Consider the following 22,712-nt stretch of genomic DNA (forward strand, 5'->3'; position numbering starts at 1 on the left):
ATTTAACTCCTACATGAGAAAAGTTCCACAGAGAAGTGGACTGGGAACTTTAGTACAAATGTAAATCAATCCAATTCAATGGTTTAATACTCTAAAACTATATTAAAATCCACAAAGGGAAAAAGAAATGGCATGTTCGCTAACCTGTGGAAAACTAAATACGCTCCTGGCAAATCCATGTTGTGCTTTGGATACCTTCCAGTAACCCTGGGCGTAAGTATGTGTAGACTAGTGTCACCGGACATTTTACACCCAGCAGGTTGACTTCAAGGACTTCAAAAGAATAATGGAGTCTGTCATATCCCTATTGTGGTTTCCCCTCGACCGGGGTGGTTCCCCCTTCTCTCTTTTGATGTGTCGCACCCCTCAATTTCCCCTAATTTAGATTATCCTGGGGACAACATGCATGGCTGCCCCCAAATAATCCTTTCTTGTGTTGTTTTTGTACCTCCTTATAGGTCCATGGTGGTTCCCCCAACGACGACCTCCACAGAACGCGCCAGAACCCTACCAAGGCCCAGTTTGAAGTGATGGTATACGGGCAGCAAGATGGAGACAGACGGAATCAGAGAGCATGTTAACCTCGCCGTGACTAGACAGAACGTCTATTGTGCTCGAGCTATTTTGACATTTAACCCTTGACCCGTGATTTTATTAGTTTTTAAAACCACAGACAGTTTATGATTTCTTCGACATACCTGAATAACTTGAGTTTAAGTTGTGTGAAAGGTTGTTAGTTGATTGGGCTACTCCAAACTCTCGAGAGCGAAATTGAGGGCAGAGAGAATCTGACGCAGTGGACTCTCAGAACTAGGCCCCACCCCAATGGTGCACTAGTGTGATGCATGTTATGAGCAGCCCGTCGCTGGCTAATGAGACAGAGAGCTGCAGCAGTGAGTGCAGCAGCGCCGCCACCACAGCCAGCACCACCAGCACTACCAGCACCACCTCCGACCTCTCCCCAATGTCGGGCCACACCCCCTCACCTTCTAATCTCCCCTCTCTCTTCCCCAACGAACCCCCCCTGCACCCTACCACACCTGTCTCTTATACACATCTAGATGTGTATAAGAGACAGCCCCCTCACCTTCTAATCTCCCCTCTCTCTTCCCCAACGAACCCCCCCTGCACCCTACCACACCTGTCTCTTATACACATCTAGATGTGTATAAGAGACAGCCCCCTCACCTTCTAATCTCCCCTCTCTCTTCCCCAACGAACCCCCCCTGCACCCTACCACACTACCCCACCACTACGCCCCACCGTCACCACCACCCCTGCCCCCGAACGCCCCTCCTCCCCCTCCCCCACCACCAACCTCCCTCTCCAGCCATGGTGTGCGGAAGAAGCGGAGGGTGCGTAGCTTTTTCTGGAAGCCCATCCCGGAGGAGAAGGTGCGGGGCCAGCCCAACATCTGGACCATGGCCGTGCGCTGCCAGCAGCAGTACCAGATCGACGTGCGCTCCGTGGAGGAGCTGTTCGGCCAGCAGGAGGAGGCGCAGGGCCGGGAGGGTGTGCCCGCCACCGGTGGGTTCTCGTCAGCCCGCATCACCCGGTCCAGGTCCTTCAAGGAGAACAAGGACGAGGTGAGTCTGACTGGGTAGATTGTGAATGGTGGATGGGGATACGCCCTGACCTGTTTATGTTTTACTGGTGGAATTACAGGACATAAGAGTGCTGGTAGGTCCACTTCACTAGAAAAAGACGTTAGCAGTATAATGTGCTTAACAATGAGTTTTGGGTTTGCGCTAACATGACTAAGATTGACTGGTTGGTATGGCAGTTTGCTCTGTAGTAAAAACAATATAACAAAACATAAATTGACAACAACAAGAGCAGTATAGACAGACAGTATACTGAACCTGAACCTGAACTCAAAGGTTATTCTTGGAAGTCACTGTACTTATCACAGAACACAAGCTTACACAACTACTTAACAGCACAGCACAATCAGCTTTGTCTCGAGGGATGGAAATAATACTAACCGATACAAAAGCCAATTTTACGGCATGCGTGTCTCGAAACAGGAAACGTGTCAATGGCGAGTGTAGTGTAAATCATTGTATACCCCTGAAAAAGGCTTTGAGCGAACTGTAAAGCTATGCCCGCGTGAGGCTTAGTGAAGCTAATGTCACAGTCTGAGCAACCTGGAGGGAATATAGGCTGTTATTTCACAACCCCTATTCCTCAAGGGACTCCAAATATAGCAACATGCTGCGCACTACTCCCGAGAACCCTTTGATTGTACGTAGGACATACAGTGCCTTCAGAAAGTATTCACACCCCTTGACTTTTTCAACATTTTGTTCTGTTATGGCCAGCATTTAAAATGGATTAAATTGATGTTGTCACTGGCCTACACACAATACTCCATAATATCCAAGTGGAATTACTTTTTTAGAAATGTTTACAAATTAATTAAAAATGAAAAGCTGAAATGTCTTGAGTCAGTAAGTATTCAACCCAATTTGTTTTGGCAAGCCTAAATAAGTTCAGGAGTACTTAACAAGTCACATAATAAGTTGCATGGACTCACTCTGTGTGCAATATTAGTTGAATGACTACCTCATCTCTGTACCCCATACAATTATCTGTAAGGTACCGCAGTCAAGCAGTGAATTTCAAACGCAGATTCAACAACAAAGACCATGGAGGGTTTCCAGTGCCTCACAAAGAAGGGCACCTATTAGTAGATGGATAAAAAAGCAGACATTGAATATCCTTTTGAGCATTGTGAAGTTATTTATTATACTTTGGATGGTGTATCAATACACTCAGTCACTACAAAGATACAGGCGTCCTTCCTGACTCCCTGACTTCTCAGGGATTTCACCACGAGGCCAATGGTTTGATTTTATTTTATCAGGATCTCTTTTAGTCCTCATTTGGACAAAACTTCCAAGAGTCCTTAAGCATTAAAATACAATTTATAATACGATCACATTTTCACATACAAACAGACATAATACACTGACATATTGACCAGATAAATACTCTAGCAGTCTTTTCTGTCTGGATAACACATAGATGGTGGACAATCTATTCCTAGTATTTACTGAATGTCTGTCTCTTACCAACTGAATACTGTTGTGAATAGAGTTTGGCCGATTTAAATGGTGTATATTATGAAATAAAAGAAATCCTTGCTGCTTTCTTCTGTGCAATCTGCAGCCTCCTAACTTAACTTGATGATGCATTTTCCCAGACCACAGAACACTAATTCACCTGATTCCCAATTAATGCTTGGGTTATTTGCTTAAGAATCTTTCCTAGGAAATATTTAGCTATCCTTCTGATCATGCATGCAGTTATATAATATATTTTTTTACATGCACTCCTAGTAGTTTGGTTTCTGCCACTTCCTCAATTTGTACTCCCCCCATACTTAATTGTATCCCATGCTGTGTTGACCTTTTCCTGGTGGAACAGACAAACATAACTTTGGTTTTCTTGGTGTTTAAGACAAGTTTGTTCCGGCAAACCCACTCCTGATATTTTCCAGATCAACTTGTAGAGCTTGCTGTACCTGTTGAACCGATTGTCTTGCTGTAGAAATGATAGTATCATCAGCAAATATAGCAGCTTGAGTTTCAGATAAGACATGAGGAAGGTCATTGGTATATATTAAGTAAAGAAGTGGCTCAAGGCAACTGCCCTGCGGTATTCCACAGTTTAAAGCTTTTTTTATTTTTTTATTTCACCTTTATTTAACCAGGTAGGCCAGTTGAGAACAAGTTCTAATTTACAACTGCGACCTGGCCAAGATAAAGCAAAGCAGTGCGACAAAAAACAACACAGGTCATCCATGGAATAAACAAACATGCAGTCAATAATACAATAGAAAAAGTCTATATACAGTGTGTGCAAATGAAGTAGGATACAGTCGATGATCAAATAGGAAAACGTACAGTCGAATAACACAATAGAAAAATCTATGTACAGTGTGTGTAAATGTAGAAGAGTAGGGAGGTAAGCAATAAATAGGCCATAGAGGCAAAATAATTACAATGTTGCATTAACACTGGAGTGATAGATGTGCAGATGATGATGTGCAAGTAGAGATACTGGGGTGCAAAAGAGCAAGAGGGTAAGTAATGATGTGGGGTTGAGGTAGTTGGGTGTGCTATTTAGAGAGGGAGATATGACTCCAGCTTCAGTGATTTTTGCAATTCGTTCCAGTCATTGGCAGCAGAGAACTGGAAGGAAAGGCGGCCAAAGAAGGTGTTGGCTTTGGGGATGACCAGTGAAATATACCTGCTGGAATGCGTGCTACCTGTGGATGTTGCTATAGTGACCAGTGAGCTGAGATAAGGTGGGGCTTTACCTAGCAAAGACTTATAGATGACCTGGAGCCAGTGGGTTTGGTGACGAATATGTAGTGAGGGCCAGCCAATGAGAGCATACAGGTTGCAGTGGTGGGTGGTATATGGGGCATTGGTGACAAAACGGATGGCACTGTGATAGACTACATCCAGTTTGCTGAGTAGAGTGTTGGAGGCTATTTTGTAGATGACGTCGCCGAAGTCAAGGATCGGCAGGATAGTCAGTTTTACGAGGGTATGTTTGGCAGCATGAGTGAAGGAGGCTTTGTTGCGAAATAGGAAGCCGATTTCTAGATTTAATTTTGGATTGGAGATGCTTAATGTGAGTCTGGAAGGAGAGTTTACAGTCTAACCAGACACCTAGGTATTTGTCGTTGTCCACATATTCTAGGTCAGAACCGTCCAGCGGAGTGATGCTAGTCGGGTGGGAGGGTGCGGGCAGCAATCGGTTGAAGAGCATTCATTTAGTTTTACTAGCATTTAAAAGCAGTTGGAGGCCACGGAAGGAATGTTGTATGTCATTGAAGTTCGTTTGAAGGTTTGTTAGCACAGTGTCCAAAGAAGGGCCAGATGTATACCGAATGGTGTCGTCTGCGTAGAGGTGGATCAGAGCATCACCAGCAGCAGGAGCGACATCATTGATATATACAGAGAAAAGAGTCGCCCCGAGAATTGAACCCTGTGGCACCCCCATAGAGACTGCCAGAGGTCCGGACTACAGGCCCTCCGATTTGACACACTGAACTCTATCTGAGAAGTAGTTGGTGAATCATCAATCCATGGAGATGGACAAGCCCCAACTGTACTCTTTCTTACTGGAGCATGATGGTCCATTACATCAGTGAGCAAATCAATAAAACATTCTGTAGTGTGATTCAAATCATCCTCTAGACAAATCAACTCACAGGGTGCAGCAGCCAAATCATTTTGAAATAGCTCATGATTAAATGTTTAAAAATGTATCTTGACCACAATCCTTGGGGGTTTCTTTGGAACCTTGGTGTTCATGGTTATGGTCACAATATTATGGTCTGTCATTGGCATTGATCTGGCTTTTAAGCATTGCAATGGTATATTACAGAAGATCAGATCAATGCACGTGTCTGAACGGTGACCCAACTTATTTGATGGTCTATTAGTATCATTAACCATTTGTTTCAAACCACAGTTCTCGGCATATCTCATCAATTTAGTTCTATTTGAATTATTATGATCCTTCCCATTCATATTAAAATCACCCAAGATAAATACATCTCTTTTTTACTATCTGTGGCCTGGTCAAACCCAGTACATAAATCATCCAGATAGGACACCTTAGAGCTAGTAGGTCTATACACACATCCCACCAATATGGGTGCCTGGTGAGGCAGATAGATGTACTTGAGGCCATAGTGCCTCTATTTGACATACATTAAGGTCATCCCTCCTCTTAAAAGGTATATGATTCTGAATGTACAGTGCTACATCCCCACCATGTCTATTCCTGTCCCTTCTAAGAAGACTATATCCATGAATGTTCATTTGTCCATCATTTCCAGATGCATCTAAATGTGTTTCGGTCAGCTAAAATATTAATATTATTTACATACAACACACAAACTCAGATTTGAACATTGAATGGTTACTTTAAAACAGTTACAGAGTTCAATGGCTGTGATAGAAGAAAACTGAGGATGGCTCAACAACATTGTAGTTACTCTACAAAACTAAATCAAATCAAATCAAGCTTTATTTATACAACACATTTCAGACGTGGAATGCAACGCAATGTGCTTTACAGGGGAAAAACGAATAAAAAACGATGAAAATAAAAGCTGAAATATTTACTACACATATGATAAAAAACAAAAGAATTACGCAAACTGAACAACTAAAAAGCACCCTAAGGAAAAGCAAAGCTAAAAATATGTGTTTTAAGATCTTTGTTTTAATTATGTCCACAGTTTCAGCCCCCCTCAGTTTCTCTGGAAGGCTATTCCAGAGGCTGGGGGCATAATAACTAGAGGCTGCCTCTCCATGCTTCTTGGTCCTAGGCTTTGGGATAGTTTAAAGGCCAGTTCCAAGAGGACCTGAGGAACCTACTTGGTACATAACTTAAAAGCATGGCTGACATGTATTGAGGGGGCACAATCATGGATTGATTTAAAAATGAACCTAATTGACAAAGTGAAAAGAAGGAGACCTCTACATAATACAAAATATTCTAAAACATGCATCCTGTTTGCAACAAGGCACTAAAGTGATGCTGCAAAACATGTGGCAAAGTAAATAACTTTTTGTCCTGAATAAAAAGTGTTATGTTTGTAGAAAATCTAATACAACACTTTACTGAGTACTGCTCTTCATTATTTTCAAGCATAGTGGTGGCTGCATCATGTAATGGGTATGTTTGTAATCGTTAAGCGCTAGAGCATGTGTTCTTAATGTTTTGTATAGTCATTTATTTACCTTGTTATTTACCACAATTATTGAAGATCCCGGTAACTTTAGTAAATTACCGGTAGCTTTGCAACCCTAATCTAGCATCACCATCATTCCCACATATATCCTCCTGTACTGAATCATGTTCCTCTCTTTCTACTGTTCTCAGATCAGCATTCTGGACTCCAAGCGGGGCATGAACGTGGGCATTTTCCTCAAGCAATTCAAGAAGTAAGTCTTCCTCCAGTTCTGTTAGATTAGTTTACATAAAGCGTGCATGAAATTCCACCGATCGGCCTGAGGGAGAGAAACGAGGCGTCTTGTGTGAAACACAACGCCGTTGTGTAACTGGTGGCGTCCTTAGTCCGGCACGCTAGGTTGACCACTTGGTGATAAGGTCACGTGTGTGTGCATGTATGCCTGTAATTATGGAGTTCTTTGTATTTAGATTTGAGTCATTTAGCAGACGTTCTTATCCAGAGCGACTTACCTGAGTAATTAGGGTTATGTGCCTTGCTGTTTTTGCCTTCGCACTACACACCTGATTCAAATCATCAAAGCTTGATGATGATTTGATTTTGCTTGGGCAAAAAAACAAAATTTGCACCCCTTTGGGTCTCCAGGACCAGGTTTGAGGACCACTGGGTTAGGGTATTTCCATAGAGGGGCGAGGCCAATTATAGTACAACTAGTTTGAACTATCTGTGCCTGTTGCACTTGTTGTTCAAAGCATCACCTATGAATGACCTTTATTTGTGTTTACCGAACTCGTGTCCTGTGTTTGTATGTGCATGCGTGTTTGTGCAGGTGTTTGTGTGTCTGTGTGTTTTTGAGTATATCTCTGTGCAGGTGTGTGTGCGTGCATGTGCATGCATGCATGCTCCCACACGCTCGTGTGTGCATATTTGCGCCATTTGTCTGTTTCTCTGTACCTGTCTCCATAGCAGCCAGGTGCTTAGTGGACAGTCCAGCTCTCCTCCCACTGGTCCCCAGAGTAATCAGACACAGCTTTAGCCCTTATTTTATCTGGCTGACTTTTCCATCGCGAAACAACGTAGCTCAAATGCTAAATGGTCCCAACTCCCAATGTGACCTACCATGCGCTCAGACTGAAGTGCTCACTGATGCCTACTACTCTATATAGGAAGATATTTTATTGTAATACAACTTGCTATGACAGTATAGTGTTTAAATCAAAATGCTATTGAAATCCTTTGGGTAAATTCCAGCTTTTTTGCCAATCTTTTTATGCTTGTCATTGTCTTATTTGGCAAGACGACACTGCTGCACAGTTGGATGCAGAAACAGTGTCTGCAGGCTACAATTTCCCTAAATGCCAAGAAAAGCTAGATGATAAAGGTTTCCGATTCTGTATTAAACTTCGTCATAACCGGGCTGACCACGAAGGACATAGCGGTATCGTAATGAAGTTTCTTGTCTAAGACTTTTGAAAACTCACATAAGGATCAGAGTCCCTTGTCTGAAAGTCCCCAAGCTCCAAGCTTTCTGTCCTATTTGAGTGTCTTAGATCTAATTTATGTCTTACGTGTACACAACGAAAATACAGAATTAGCTACACAAATTGGAGGTCCTATGTTCTTGCAAAGCAAAAATATGCAAACGTGTGCATTTTGTAACTTAACGCAACTACGCAGGATTGCCATTTTGCATATTTCATTGCGTTATTGCGTTGCGTACATACGTAAAGTATAAATAAGGCTTAGACTCATTTTAGATATTTTTACGTTTCTGTCTAGGGATATTGAAGTCCCTCACCCTAAAATCTCCATGTTTTATACAGCAGTAGTATTAATGAAAAACCCCTGGAGTTGGTTTTTTAATCAAAGTATTTCTTTGCCCAGCCTGACTGGGCATATACTGTATTATTCAGTGTGTGTGTTACTGGCAGTGCTCTCCTCAGCTCAGACACACAGTTAATAAGTATGGCGTGGGGACATGATGGCCTGCAGAAGAAGTATAGTCTGGCCTTACCACATCACTGTCTGTGCATGTGTCCTTCAAAGGCCCCCGCAAAGTTGTTTTATGTAAAAAATTATAATTTCTTTGGACCATTTCCTACATTTACTGAGGAATATAGCAGTATTGACCCTGACTATATCAACTCAGGAAGAGCAATGCATCGCATACAATACACATTCACACACACACGCACACGCACACGCACACACACACAAAATACAGTCACAGAGAAGGTTTTAGTAATATCACAAAACGGACCCTCAGATTATCTGGGTTGATAATCCAGGAGAAAAGGTCCACATTGTTTCATTCATGTTTAATTGGTGGCAATAGCTTTGGCTTGCAATAAGTCCTATGTATTACATAAGCAGTCTGGAGTGGCTAATGCTAACTCACTGTGGTGTGGTAGACTGGGAGAGAGTTGTAGCTTGGGATTTGCATGCCAGCACAGAGCATGTGCTGTATACACTCAGCTTGTACAACTGATGTACAACACATTTGACACAATGGGTGTGATTCAACTGATATTTTTGTGATACTAATTGTTGTTTACACAACCATTGTGCGGTGTCTCCACAATGCTTGTGTAATTATTTTTGTGCAGAATCTCCCTTGTATCACAATGGTTGTGCCAAGTTTTTCATCAATAAGTGCATCAATGACGTCGTCCCCACAGTGACCATACGTACTTACACCAACCAGAAGTCATGGATTACAGGCAACATCCGCACTGAGCTAAAGGTTAGAGCTGCCGCTTTCAAGGAGCGGGACTCTCACCCGGATCGTGAGAGTCGTACTGCACCGGTTCCGGTGTAGTACACCGTGAATCGTACTACACCGGTTCCAATGCTCGTCGCATGTGGCACGCTCGCAAACTATTACAGACTACAAAGGGAAGCACAACCGCGAGCTGCCCAGTGACACAAGCCTACCAGGTGAGCTAAATTACTTCTATGCTCACTTCAAGGCAAGTAACAGTGAAGCATGCATGAGAGCATCAGCTGTTCCGGATGACTGTGTGATCACGCTCTCCGTAGCTGATGTGAGTAAGACCTTTAAACAGGTCAATATTCACAAGGCCGCAGGGCCAGACGGATTACCAGGACGTGTACCCCGAGCATACGCTGACCAACTGGCAAGCGTTTTCACTGACATTTTCAACCTGTCCCCGACTGAGACTGTAATACCAACATGTTTCAAACAGACCACCATAGTCCCTGTCCCTAAGGTAACCTGCCTCAATGACTACCATAGCCATGAAGTGCTTTGAAAGGCTGGTCATGGCTCACATCAGCACCATTATCCCAGAAACCCTAGGCCCACTCCAATTTGCATACCGCCTCAACAGATCCACAGATGATGCAATCTCTATTGCACGCAACACTGCCCTTTCCCACCTGGACAAAAGGAGCACCTATGTGAGAATGCTATTCATTGACTACAGCTCAGCGTTCAACACCATAGTGCCCTCAAAGCTCATCACGAAGCTAAGGACCCTGGGACTAAACACCTCCCTCTGCAACTGGATCCTGGACTTCCAGACGGGCCGCCCCCAGGTGGTAAGGGTAGGTAACAACACATCCGCCACGCAGATCCTCAACACAGGGGCCCCTCAGGGGTGCATCCTCAGTCCCCTCCTGTACTCCCTGTTCACTCATGACTGCATGGCCAGGCACGACTCCAACACCATCATCAAGTTTGCCGAACAGTGGTAGGCATGATCACCAACAACGATGAGACAGCCTATAGGCAGGAGGTCAGAGACCTGGCCATGTGGTACCAGGACAACAACCTCTCCCTCAACGTGATCAAGACAAAGAAGATGATTGTGGACTATAGGAAAAGGAGGACCGAGCATGCCCCCATTCTCATTGATGGGGCTGCAGTGGAGCAGGTTGAGAACTTCAAGTTCCTTGGTGTCCACATCACCAACAAACTATCATAGTCCAAACACACCAAGACAGTCGTGAAGAGGGCACCACAAAGCCTATTCACCCTCAGGAAACTGAAAAGGTTTGGCATGGGTCCTCAGATCCTCAAAAGCTGAACCATTGAGAGCATCCTGACTGGTTGCATCACTGCCTGGTATGGCAACTGCTCGGCCTCCTACCGCAAGGCACTACAGAGGGTAGTGCATACGGCCCAGTACATCACTGGGGCCAAGATTCCCGCCATCCAGGACCTCTATTCCAGGCAGTGTCAGAGGAAGCCCCTAAAAATTTACCCCAGCCACCCTAGTCATAGACATTTCTCTCTGCCACCGCACGGCAAGTGTACCGGAGTGCCAAGTCGAGGTCCATAAGGCTTCTTAACAGCTTCTACCCCAAGCCATAAGACTCCTAAACAGTTAATCAAAGGGCTACCCAGACCCCTCTTTTATGCTGCTGATACTCTCTGTTTGTTATCTATGCATGGTCACTTTAACTCTACCTACATGTACATATTACCTCAATTACCTCGACTAACCGGTGCCCCCACACATTGACTCTGTACCGGTACCCTCTGTATATAGCCTCACTATTGTTATTTTACTGCTGCTGTTTAATTATTTTTTACTCTTATTTATTTATTTTTACATTGTTGGTTAAGGGCTTGTAAGTAAGTATTTCACTGTAAGGTTGTATTCGTTGCATGTGACAAATACAATTTGATATGATTTGATTTGAAATGCGTTTTACATCAGTTGTACTTGAGTGTGTACAGGGCCAGAGGGCTGATCTCATAGGACGTTTTGCATGGCTCTCCCTGGTATTTTCATAGTATTTGACTCTTATCACAAGAGCACCTATCAACACTGCCTCGTCCACACTGGACTTGGACACTTTCGTTTGTGTAACACAGTCGCTAGTGCAGTACAGTATATTGTCACTCACAGACAAATTTGTTGCTAACAGTAACTCAAACTACTTACAGTATGTTATTTGTTATTCATATCGATGGGAATCTTGAATGCAGAAAAGAGGCAGGTTGATAATGCTAACAAGGCTAATTAGACATTTGAAACATACAGTTGAAGTAGGAAGTTTACATACACCTTAGCCAAATACATTTAAACTCCGTTTTTCACAATTCCTGACATTTAATCTTAGTAAAAATTCCCTGTCTTAGGTCAGTTAGGATCACCACTTTATTTAAAAAATGTGAAATGTCAGAATAATAGTAGAGAGAATTATTTATTTCAGTTTTTATTTCTTTCATCACAGTCCCAGTGGGTCAGAAGTTTACATACACTCAATTAGTATTTGGTAGCATTGCCTTTAAATTGTTTAACTTGGGTCAAACGTTTCGAGTAGCCTTCCACAAGCTTCCCACAAATAAGTTTTGGCCCATTCCTCCTGACAGAGCTGGTGTAACTGAGTCAGGTTTGTAGGCCTCTTTGCTCGCACACACTTTTTCAGTTCTGCCCACAAATTTTCTATAGGATTGAGGTCAGGGCTTTGTGATGGCCACTCCAATACCTTGACTTTGTTGTCCTTAAGCCATTTTGCCACAACTTTGGAAGTATGCTTGGGGTAATTGTTCATTTGGAAGACCCATTCGAGCAAGCTTTAACATCCTGACTGATGTCTTGAGATGTTGCTTCAATATATCCACATAATTTTCCTCGCTCATGATGCCATCTATTTTGTGAAGTGCACCAGTCCCTCCTGCAGCAAAGCACCCCCACAGAATGATGCTGCCACCCCCGTGCTTCACGGTTTGGATGGTGTACTTCGGCTTGCAAGCCTACCCTTTTTCCTCCAAACATAACGATGGTCATTATGCAAATAGTTATATTTTTGTTTCATCAGACAGAGGATGATCTTTGTCTCCATGTGCAGTTGCAAATCATAGTCTGGCTTTTTTATTGCGGTTTGGAGCAGTGGCTTCTTCCTTGCTGAGCGGCCTTTCAGGTTATGTCGATATAGGACTCATTTTTACTGCGGATATAGATACTTTTGTACCTGTTTCCTCCAGCATCTTCACAAGGTCCTTTGCTGTTGTTCTGGGATGATTTGCACTTTTCGCCACAAAGTACGTTCATCTCTAGGAGACAGAACGCGTCTCCTTCCTGAGCGGTATGACGGCTGCGTGGTCCCATGGTGTTTATACTTGCGTACTATTGTTGTACAGCTGAGGGTGGTACCTTCAGGCGTTTGGAAATTGTCCCAAGGATGAACCAGACTTTGGGTCTACAATTTTTTTTCTGAGGTCTTGGCTAATTTGCTTTTTGATTTTCCCATGATGTCAAGCAAAGAGGCACTGAGTTTGAAGGTAGGCCTTGAAATACATCCACAGGTGCACCTCCAATTGACTCAAATTATGTCAATTAGCCTATCAGATGCTTCTAAAGCCATGACATCATTTTCTGCAATTTTGTGAGCTGTTTAAAGGCACAGTCAACTTAGTGTATGTAAACTTCTGACCGACTGGAATTACAATGAATTATAAGTGAAATAATCTCTGTAAACAATTGTTGGAAAAAGTTACTTGTGTCATGCACAAAGTAGATGACCTATCTGACTTGCCATTAACAAGACATTTGTGGAGTGGTTGAAAAACGAGTTTTAATGACTCCAACCTAAGTGCATGTAAACTTCTGCCTTCAACTGTACATTCTCCCCCTTACAGTTGACCACCAATGAGAATATCATATGTTAAGTGATTCCCCCCGATTTGATATGACACAACCCAATTTCCAGAGTATGCATTCTTACTGAATTAGCAGCATGTTGTTGCAGTTGCACGTGCTCCCACCGCGTCTCCCCGAATCCCTTTCAATTCATGGATTCTCCAGTCCCATGGCTCATAAATCCACATTAGGCCTGGGCATCGGGCTCACATATCAAGGTGCCTGTGTGAGGATTGGCTGGATTTACTGCTCTGTGCAGACATAGAGTGAGAGCCTGTGCTGTTTACCAATGAACTGATCTGACTGTCTCATTTCAGTACCATTTCAGGCAATGGGTATAAGGCTTTATAACTTGTTTTGTATGAGCCTTTAAGATGTTCCATTATAAGGTGTATAATATGTTGTGTTTCTTTAATGTACGGGTATCATGCTTATAACTTGTTATGAGCATGTAAGAGCCTCTTATAACAAGGCTTATAGTATGTTAAGTGTCTCTGCAGCAAATTGTCAACCGACTCAAAATGGCTTTTATTCAGATGATAATAAGATATTATAATGGGGTCATACTGTACATGCTTGTAACATCTTGCCATGCATTATAACCGCATCATAATGCACTATAAGGTTTATCACTGTGTTCATCTTATCCAGGTCCAATCTGTCCATCGTGGAGGACATTCGCCAGGGAGACGGCAAGCTGTACAGAGCTGATCTCCTCAAAGACCTGCTCAAACTCCTGCCCGAGTCTGAAGAGGTGTGTGTGTGTGTGAGAGAGAACACAATGTACCAGCCAAGCAATGCACCACAGTTTTTGAATAGGATACTAGCACATCCCAGCTAGCATAGGTTTCCTCCATGTCTATGATATAAAAACCAGTAAATCATTCTGAAATGGATGGAGCACAATAATTTAATGACAGACATTGTCTAAGTTACTGTGTACATAAACAATGTTTAAGGTACATTTGTGTTGTTGAGGTTTGGTTCTTATGGATTGCACATATTGCAGCACAATATAATATGAATGGCATTTAGCAGACGCTTTCATAAAAAGCGGCTTAAAGTCAGTCATGTGTGCATACATTTTCATATGGGTGGCTCCAGTGGGAATCAAAACCATGATCCCAACTTTGCAAGTACAATGCTCTACCAACTGAGCCACATAGGAACACGTTCATATGTTTATTGTCACATCCACAGGTAAAGAAACTGAGGGAGTTCAAAGGGGACTCCAGCAAACTGACCCTGGCAGACTCCTTCATGTACCTGTTGATCCAGGTGCCTCGGTAAGCTGTACTCATTTAGCCTAATGACGACCGGTCTAAATCGTTTTTTTTTTTGTGCAGAAGGATCATTATTTTCCTAATAATGAGGGCCTCAACAAAATAAATGGGCTGGTGTTCGGGCCTCGAGGAAAAACATGGGCCGGTGTGTTTTTAAATGCCTGAGACGATTTCTGGACCCAGTCCGTCCCTGTTACTACATGAATCAATCACGTCTTGATTCACTTATCAGCCATTTTAAGCATATCTTCATGAGTCTACCTTGCTAGTATTTTTCCAGTACCCACAACTGTTCATTCTGCAATTAAATTTGCTCCAAAGGAAAATGCATGGTTACATACTAAAGCATAAACTGTGCAGGTTTGAGAAATTTACTGAGTACTTCTTTCAATTAAATAAACGGGTGTGCAGTATCTGGTGCTGTACCTCAGGTCAATTCTACTGCCCTTCGAGGGCTAAGCTACTACTGTTTTTCGCCCCTGGTAGTTAATTGATCAAGGCCAAGTGTAAGTCATACTTTACTTTACTGACTTTATTGACCCCATGGGGAAATTTTGTAGCAGTGTCATGTACACATTTAAAGTGGTGTTTAAATACAAAACAAATTGACAATACAACTTCCATAACAGTTACATACCAATAAAAAGAGACTAGCCTGCTGGCCTTACTGGGTCGTTAGGAACATTAGCCCGAGCTATTTAGGAGGGATTTCACAACTAGCGCAAATTATTGTCTAGTTCTGTTTTTCATCCCGGGGGGTGCCGTATACCTGCACCCAGAGGGAAGTAGTTCAAAGTCCGATTACAGGTGGTGGCTTGGGTCTAAAATGATTTTGTGAGCCTTGCGGAGGGCCCTGATGTTGAAGATCTCATCCAGGCCTGTCTGTTTGACTCCAAGTACCTTGCTTGCTGTGGTGATAATCCTTCTCAGTATATTTCTCTGGCTGACAGTGGCATTACCAAACCAACAAACAATACAAAAAGTTCAAATACTCTCAATGAAAGATTTGTAAAACAGAGTCAGTATAGAACAGTCGACATTAAAATTGAGAAAGTACAGTCTCTGTTGACTCTTTTTTAAGATCAGGTCTGTACATTTACTCCACTGAAGCTTATTGTCCAAGAGGACACCCATATATTTGTATTCTTCTACAATCTCTATGTTCTGACCTCTGATAGATGTTGCAGAGGTAAGTGTTGTATGCTTCCTGAAGTCTATGCAAATCTCTTTGGTCTTGTTGATATTTAGGACCAGGTGTGATTCGTCACACAAAGTCATTTAGGACCGGGCCATGGGTTTCCTCGTCATCATGCAACAGGCTGATCAAGGCAGTACCTGATTAGGAGAGAATAAAAACCAGCAGTGCTTTGGCCCTCGAAACTGAGGGCCTGGAGTTGTATAGTAAATTGTACTATTTTGTTCCCTGTGCCAGTGAATCTGACACCCCCTGTTCTCTGTCGCCCCTGCCAGGTTTGAGTTGCGCATCGAGGCCATGGTCCTGCGTGACGAGTTCTTTCCATCCTGCGCTGTGATGAGCCGTGAGATCGATGTAATCCGCGTGGCCACCAAAGGTAATGATGTTGTCACACCACTGCCCCGCTAGCGGCCACCGCCGCCCGCTGGTGCTGCCACACACCATCGACCGGAGACCTAGATATCTGAGTCGCAGCACTGAGGTGTAACGAGGACCCAGTGTGTGCGCGGGTGTGTGCGTGTCATCTGAGCTGGCGCTGTATTCGGACCAATATATAAAGTAGATGAGTGGTAGATGCAGGTAAGGGTTGGAACCGGTTCAGAGAACAGAACAGAAAACCGGAAAATAACTAAATTATTTGAGGAACAGAACCCGAACCGAAAACAAAAGTGATCTATATTGTTCCGGAGCAAAACCATTATTTTAAAAGCATGGGAACCGCTTAATAAGTTATTTTATGTTCCGGGCATTTTCTTCCTGTCCGACAAAAATCACAACCAAGCGTATGCTTGCCAGCTGGAAATCTTTGCCAGTGTGTGTGTAGGCTACCTGCCCCTCCCCTCTGAAGCATAGGTTACTGTAGCCTACTGACGACATTACAAGCATAATTCAGAAATTAGGGAGAGATGTTTAATTAGAGAAAAATTGATTAACTTTTTCAATGCTAGTTAAGGATACTATAGTTTTCATGTTTTGCATTGGATTGATTAGCTATAAAAAGGTAAGACATGTTTTTAATTCTAGCTAAAGATATTCAAAGCTCCTCCATAGAAGCCGCTCTTCCGTAGGTATAATTGTGTTGGTCTAATTCAGATAATGCATATCATAACAAGATGCTTAGTGCTTCAAATGCTTCCGCCATCCTCTCTCGCTCTCTCCTCACCCTCAAAATGTCAGTTGCATCTTGCGCCTCACACTGTGACTGGCAGCACAGTTTGTCTTTCATTATGATTAAACTATGCTCTTACGGCAAAATACAATTTGCTCTTAACTACGTTCCTATACACATTAAATTGCTTACCTGCTCCACTGCAAGTTGCTCTATTTGCACTGATTGGTGAAGTAAATTAATGTTGAGCTAAATGTAAAAAAAAATAAGTTATTTTAGAGGTTTAAAAAGGAACAGACCAGTTCTTTTTTTTGGTTCGAAGCATTTCAGAACTTTATTTTCCTGGTTAGAAAAGTGGAACGGAACCAAAAAATTTATATTTCTGTTCAGAACTAAATGATTGAAAAATAATTTTGCTTCCAACCCCTGGATGCAGGGTTCATGCAGAGGAGGTTTTCAGGTTAATGACAGAAATTGAGGTTCATGCAATGAAGAGACATTTAAATACAGAGATAGAAAGTTACTGAGATACATACTGTTTTTACAGATATATAGAGACGTGGATGGATGCACCTAGAGAGTTTTTCGGGGGTAGGGACAGTAGACCTCATTTGGTTAACCATTTGTTTAATGGTTAATAATTTCAAAGGACAAAATAGGCCGTGATGACAAACAGTTGAAACCTGCGGATGGCCGCAGTGTGTCAGTGTTATTATACTGTAGGGTGCCTAGTAAGCACTGCGTCTGAAACCAATCATATGATCCGCAGTCGACTTGTTTTTGTCATTTGGGCTCTGAAATATGCAACACGTTGACATTTATTGTAGTACAGTGGGCCTATGCATGATTTGTTGGTATGCAGCTACTGTAGCTAATACATTCAAATGAGCTTAGTAGTGCCTAAAGAGCAGCACCAATGTAGCAAATTAATTGCCCTGATACATTTAGTAAGCTAAACATGTCTTGAGAGTGCAGGCTGCTGTAAAATCTGCATTGTGAGGCCTTTTAGGGCATAGCGCAGGGTTTTTGAATGAGTCGTAAAACGTCCTTACATGGAGTTTCACCTCTCAGCGAATTTGGGGCTTTTACAAAGCGTCCAATAAATGGTGAGACATATTTGACACACCAACCCCCCCCTTGCTCTAAGCTGAACGCGGCTCAATGTCATTTTAGCTGAGTCACAGCTTCTCACCCCTCAGCCACACTTGATTGGCTTCCCTCTCAGGAAGCTCATGCACCGCGTCCTCTTCGCGGCAGTGCTGAATTGAGATGTCAGCTCGGCAGGGCACTTGGCCAAAATGAAGAATCGTTTCATCAACATTAGGCCTCTGGGCGGCGTTATGTTACATAAAAGAGGTTATAGCTGCAAGGTTTTTTGGCGTGCTTTATTAGACAGGTGTAGATGGATGGAAGACAGTGAGACACAGAAAGAAGGCATTGAACCCTGATCTCCACTACAGGGCCTTATCTGGCATGTGCCAGGAGTGTTATCCACTTGACCACATTGCTGCAACGTTGGATAAGTTGGTTTGAGCCGTTGTTATTTTGTGGGTGTTTTTTGTGTTTACTCCATCTCATCATGAATAGCATTTGATCTAGGATGTGCATGTACATATATGATGCATTTTGTTACGCTGTTGTCCATTTTCTATTTAAACAAAGTGCAAGTCATAGACAAGCTACTTCCTGATTGTGATTACTAGTGAAACCAGACTCTTGATGGGGGCCGACATTACTTCTAATGAGTAGCTAGCTGTATTGTACAGTATTTGAAATATCAATAGGCCTACAGTCATGCTAAAACTATGACATCATCTCTATACAGCTGTATATCTCAGTTGAAAGCTAGCTTGAGTTATAGTGGAAGTGTATGGTGGAAGTTAATTCCAACCAGTGATGGTGTTTGATGGGGGGGCAGACCTGGGTTGAAATACTTGAAAATTATTTTCAAATACTTTGAGCGTTTGCTTGAGTCTGCCTGGAGTGCCAGGTGGGCGTGGTTTGCAGTTTTGGGACTTTTCTATTCGTTTATTAAGCCAGGCAAGCTCAGCTAGGCACAGATAAAGTATTTTAATAAACATTTTTGAAGCCCAGATCTGATGGAGGTTACTGCTGAATGCTCTGCGTGCTATGGGTTTGTATTGACCCCTCACTCCTCTCTCTCTGTAGAGCTGATGACCTGTGAGGAACTACACGCCATCCTCCACCTGGTTCTGCAGGCTGGAAACATCATGAACGCTGTAAGCCAACGTTGCCATTATCTCTCACTTTCCTCTTTCTTTTTATCTATCCTCACTCTCTCTTCCTCTCTTTCTCTCTCCTCAATCACTCTCTCGCTCTCTCACGCACTCACTCACTCGCTCACTTGGTCTCTCTCTCTCTCAATCAATCTGTAACATCTGTCTAGTCCCCCCCCCCTCTCTCCTCTCTCCTTATCTGTCTGATATGACGATGGCTGAGGTGGGATAATGGCTTTTATGTCACCACTATGACACTGCTCGTATATCCTCCTCCCTGTCCCGCAGGGTGGCTACGCGGGCAACGCCGTGGGCTTCAAGCTGTCATCGCTCCTCTCGCTGGCTGACACCAAGGCCAACAAACCGGGCATGAACCTGCTGCATTTTGTGGCTTTGGTGAGTCTGACAGAGAGAAATGGGAGGAGACACTGAAGGAGACAGACACACTGGAGGAGATAGACACACTGGAGGAGATAGACACACTGGAGTAGACAGACACACTGGAGGAGACAGACACACTGGAGGAGACACATAATGGAGGAACAAACAGACATGCACAACACACACAGGAGAAGACACACATACACACTGGAGGAGACACACAGAGAGACAGATTAGTGGAGAATCACATTGTAATCAAGCAGTGTGCAGGAATATCTTCAGGTTTCTTCTTTCTGGTCATGCTCACTTTAAAATGAAATGTCACCATTTGGGTGTATGAGTCAGTGTGCTGACCTGTGGATCCTTTGGGCATTCAACCAGAGTACAGACACTCCCCACTGGGAACAAACTGGTTGTATCAACGTTGTTTTAATGTTATTTGTCAATGTATTGAGACATGGAATCTAGGTGGAAAATACATTGTATTTGCAAAAAGTCATCAACTGTTGTTTTGAGGGTAAAGTTTCAACCACAGGATTATGTCATCATGGTAACCAATTTTCAACATAGACATACCTTGTTGAATTTGTACATTTGAAGCTACTTCAGATCTTCAACGTTATATCCACTATCAGAAAAAAGCTATAAGCTGGGCAGCACCTCCTACTGGAGAGTTGATCTATCTACAGCCATCCATTTGCTGCATTCAAAGATAACCAACCATTAATAACTTGCACTATGTACTTCCAGGATTTTAACTAAGCCCAGCTCTGCTTAGCTTTAATATTTGTCACTGACTACTACCAATTTGTTATAGTGAGAATGATTTTTGAGAGATCTCTTGATAACTAAATAGATTAACTGTTGTTATCGAAGTATTTTCAAGGGGTGGGTTTAACAGAACAAATGTTAAGTCATATATCATCAATGATACTATTTAGAACTATATTAGGCCTTTTATTATTATTATTATTATAGAATTTGCAAAGTCATCAACAGATATTGTCTCAAGTCAACCCAGGGTTCAACTAAAAATAGACAATGCATATGGGCCTAGGATTTCAAGCTTTGGTTGATTTGAAATGTAATATTAAAGTTAATAATTAATATGTTGGACTCACATCTCCATCTCACATCTCCATCTCTAAGTAAAATAATAGGACTAAATCAAATCAAACTTTATTTAAAGTGTGTTTAAAGTTTGATATGATTTAGTCATATTCTTTAACTTAGATTTTTGGTTGAGATGGAGATGGTTATTTCAACATATCAATGATTAATTTGTAGACAAACTGGAATTAAAGTCAGACTAAGTCAGTGGTACAAAAGATATAATTCCTTCAAATGTTGATTTTTGTTTGTGTGGACAACTAAACACTATTCAATATCACTTTTGCAATTAACTTTTTCCTATTAACTTGTCCACAAGTTAACAAATGATATTTTGGATTCACCTCTCCAACTAAACCAAAAATATAATTTAAAGAATAGGATTAAGCCAGTGGCTCAGATTAAACTATCCAAGCATTAGATTCGTTCCCTTTAAATGTTGATGATTGTATTACAAATATAACTTTTGTAACACAGTTAATAGCCTAAAGTTAGGCTATTTTACAAACTAATGTAACAGTATTTATTAAATTTTAAAATGAGTAACACATCCAGAGCCACGTTTTGACGTTACACTAACTATAAATGTCTTCTTATGTAATCATAGAAAGCATGCATGTTCAAAATAGCATGCAAAGGTCGCAGGTCTGTGGAAATCTTCACAGTTGCTATAATAATCTGTGCAGAATATTGAACAGCATTGATAGCACTATGTACTTTTAATGTCATCTCAACTACAATCCAGGTAATTCAGAGTTCAGAGCGAAGCACACAGAAACTAGAGGCCATGAGTAACTTCAAAAAGAATGGCTGAGCTGTTGATAAATCAGATTTTACGTGTCCATTTAAATCCTTTGTAAATCCACTCCACAATGGCCTAACAACTTGAAACCGTTTAGGTTCATCAGAGACATTACCATGATGAACCATGTTAAGTTTGTCATTCATATCCTAAAACATAAGGAAACTATTAACAATTCACTTTTTTGACAAAGTTACGCTAATGCTTAAAATATTCATAAAGAAACTTGTCATGGAATAAAAGTCAGATTCACTCCAAATTTGGTCTTTGGTCACAATAGTCCCTACGTTGATGCATTCAAAGATGGCCACACTATACCAGTAGGTGGATATTAGCACATACACTAATATGTTAAAATATGCTGAAAGTACACACAAAATGTAGAATGTAGGCCTACGGTACATGTCTTAACTTAGTTGAAAAGCTAAGGGATTGGCCAAAAGATGGCGAATTTATTGACAAACCAAAACTCAGATTTTCCTTGTCCATATAAACCAATGTAAATTGACACCACAGTGGCCTGTCAACTTCAAACTTATCATCGATATCATGGCCGTCTCTAAAATGAACCATACTGAATTTGGTATTTATATTTCAAAAAACAAGGAAACTATTAACAACTCATTCTTTGCATGTGTAACGCTAATGCTCAAAATCATCTGCATTCATCTTATCCTCGTGAACCATACGTCAGATTCACTTCAGATTTTGTATTTAGACACATTACATCAGTCTTTAATGGTTTTTGAGAAAAGATTGTTGCTGCATTCAAATATGGCCATTCTGTAATTATAGATGCATGTTAGCACATATGCTAATGCTACAAATACTTTTGAAAAATTATATTTTACACCTATAGGTAAAGTGTGGCCATATTTGAATGAAGCAACAAGTTTTTAAGTTAGATTGACTCGAGATTTGGTATATAGACTCTAATACATTTTTGAATTATAAGGTGCTGCATTCAAAGTCGGCCCAGAATTGAAAGATGACCACAATATATCAATTAACACAAATCTTAACATAAACCATTAGTCAAATTTCCCCCAGAATTGGAATGTAAACTCAAAGCATGAAGTAATAACTTTAAGAATGATTACCTGCTGCATTCAAAGATAACCAACCTACAGCACTAGACTAAACTTCACTTGAGTCATCCTTGTGGTATTGAGAGATAAACATAGTAATGCTATCACTGATTGCGCATAAAGGAATATAGTTACATGATAGAGTGCTTGCTTTGCTATCCAACTGATCTCGT

The 22,712-nt window shown here is 41.8% G+C and overlaps 1 protein-coding gene across 1 annotated transcript in view; it reads left to right on the forward strand.

Annotated features, from left to right (window-relative positions):
- Nucleotides 1-22,712, forward strand: part of fhdc1 (FH2 domain containing 1) — a 53,399-nt gene that overhangs the window by 20,833 nt on the left and 9,854 nt on the right. The window contains exons 2-9 of the mRNA XM_070438199.1: nt 459-964; nt 1,254-1,586; nt 6,913-6,974; nt 13,987-14,089; nt 14,536-14,621; nt 16,089-16,189; nt 19,091-19,161; nt 19,447-19,554. Coding sequence (XP_070294300.1) covers nt 842-964; nt 1,254-1,586; nt 6,913-6,974; nt 13,987-14,089; nt 14,536-14,621; nt 16,089-16,189; nt 19,091-19,161; nt 19,447-19,554 — 987 coding nt within the window. The 5' untranslated portion in view covers nt 459-841. The remainder of the gene's footprint in view (nt 1-458; nt 965-1,253; nt 1,587-6,912; nt 6,975-13,986; nt 14,090-14,535; nt 14,622-16,088; nt 16,190-19,090; nt 19,162-19,446; nt 19,555-22,712) is intronic.

Source organism: Salvelinus sp. IW2-2015, unplaced genomic scaffold, assembly GCF_002910315.2.
Source record: "Salvelinus sp. IW2-2015 unplaced genomic scaffold, ASM291031v2 Un_scaffold563, whole genome shotgun sequence".
NCBI classification, from domain to species: Eukaryota; Metazoa; Chordata; class Actinopteri; order Salmoniformes; family Salmonidae; genus Salvelinus; species Salvelinus sp. IW2-2015.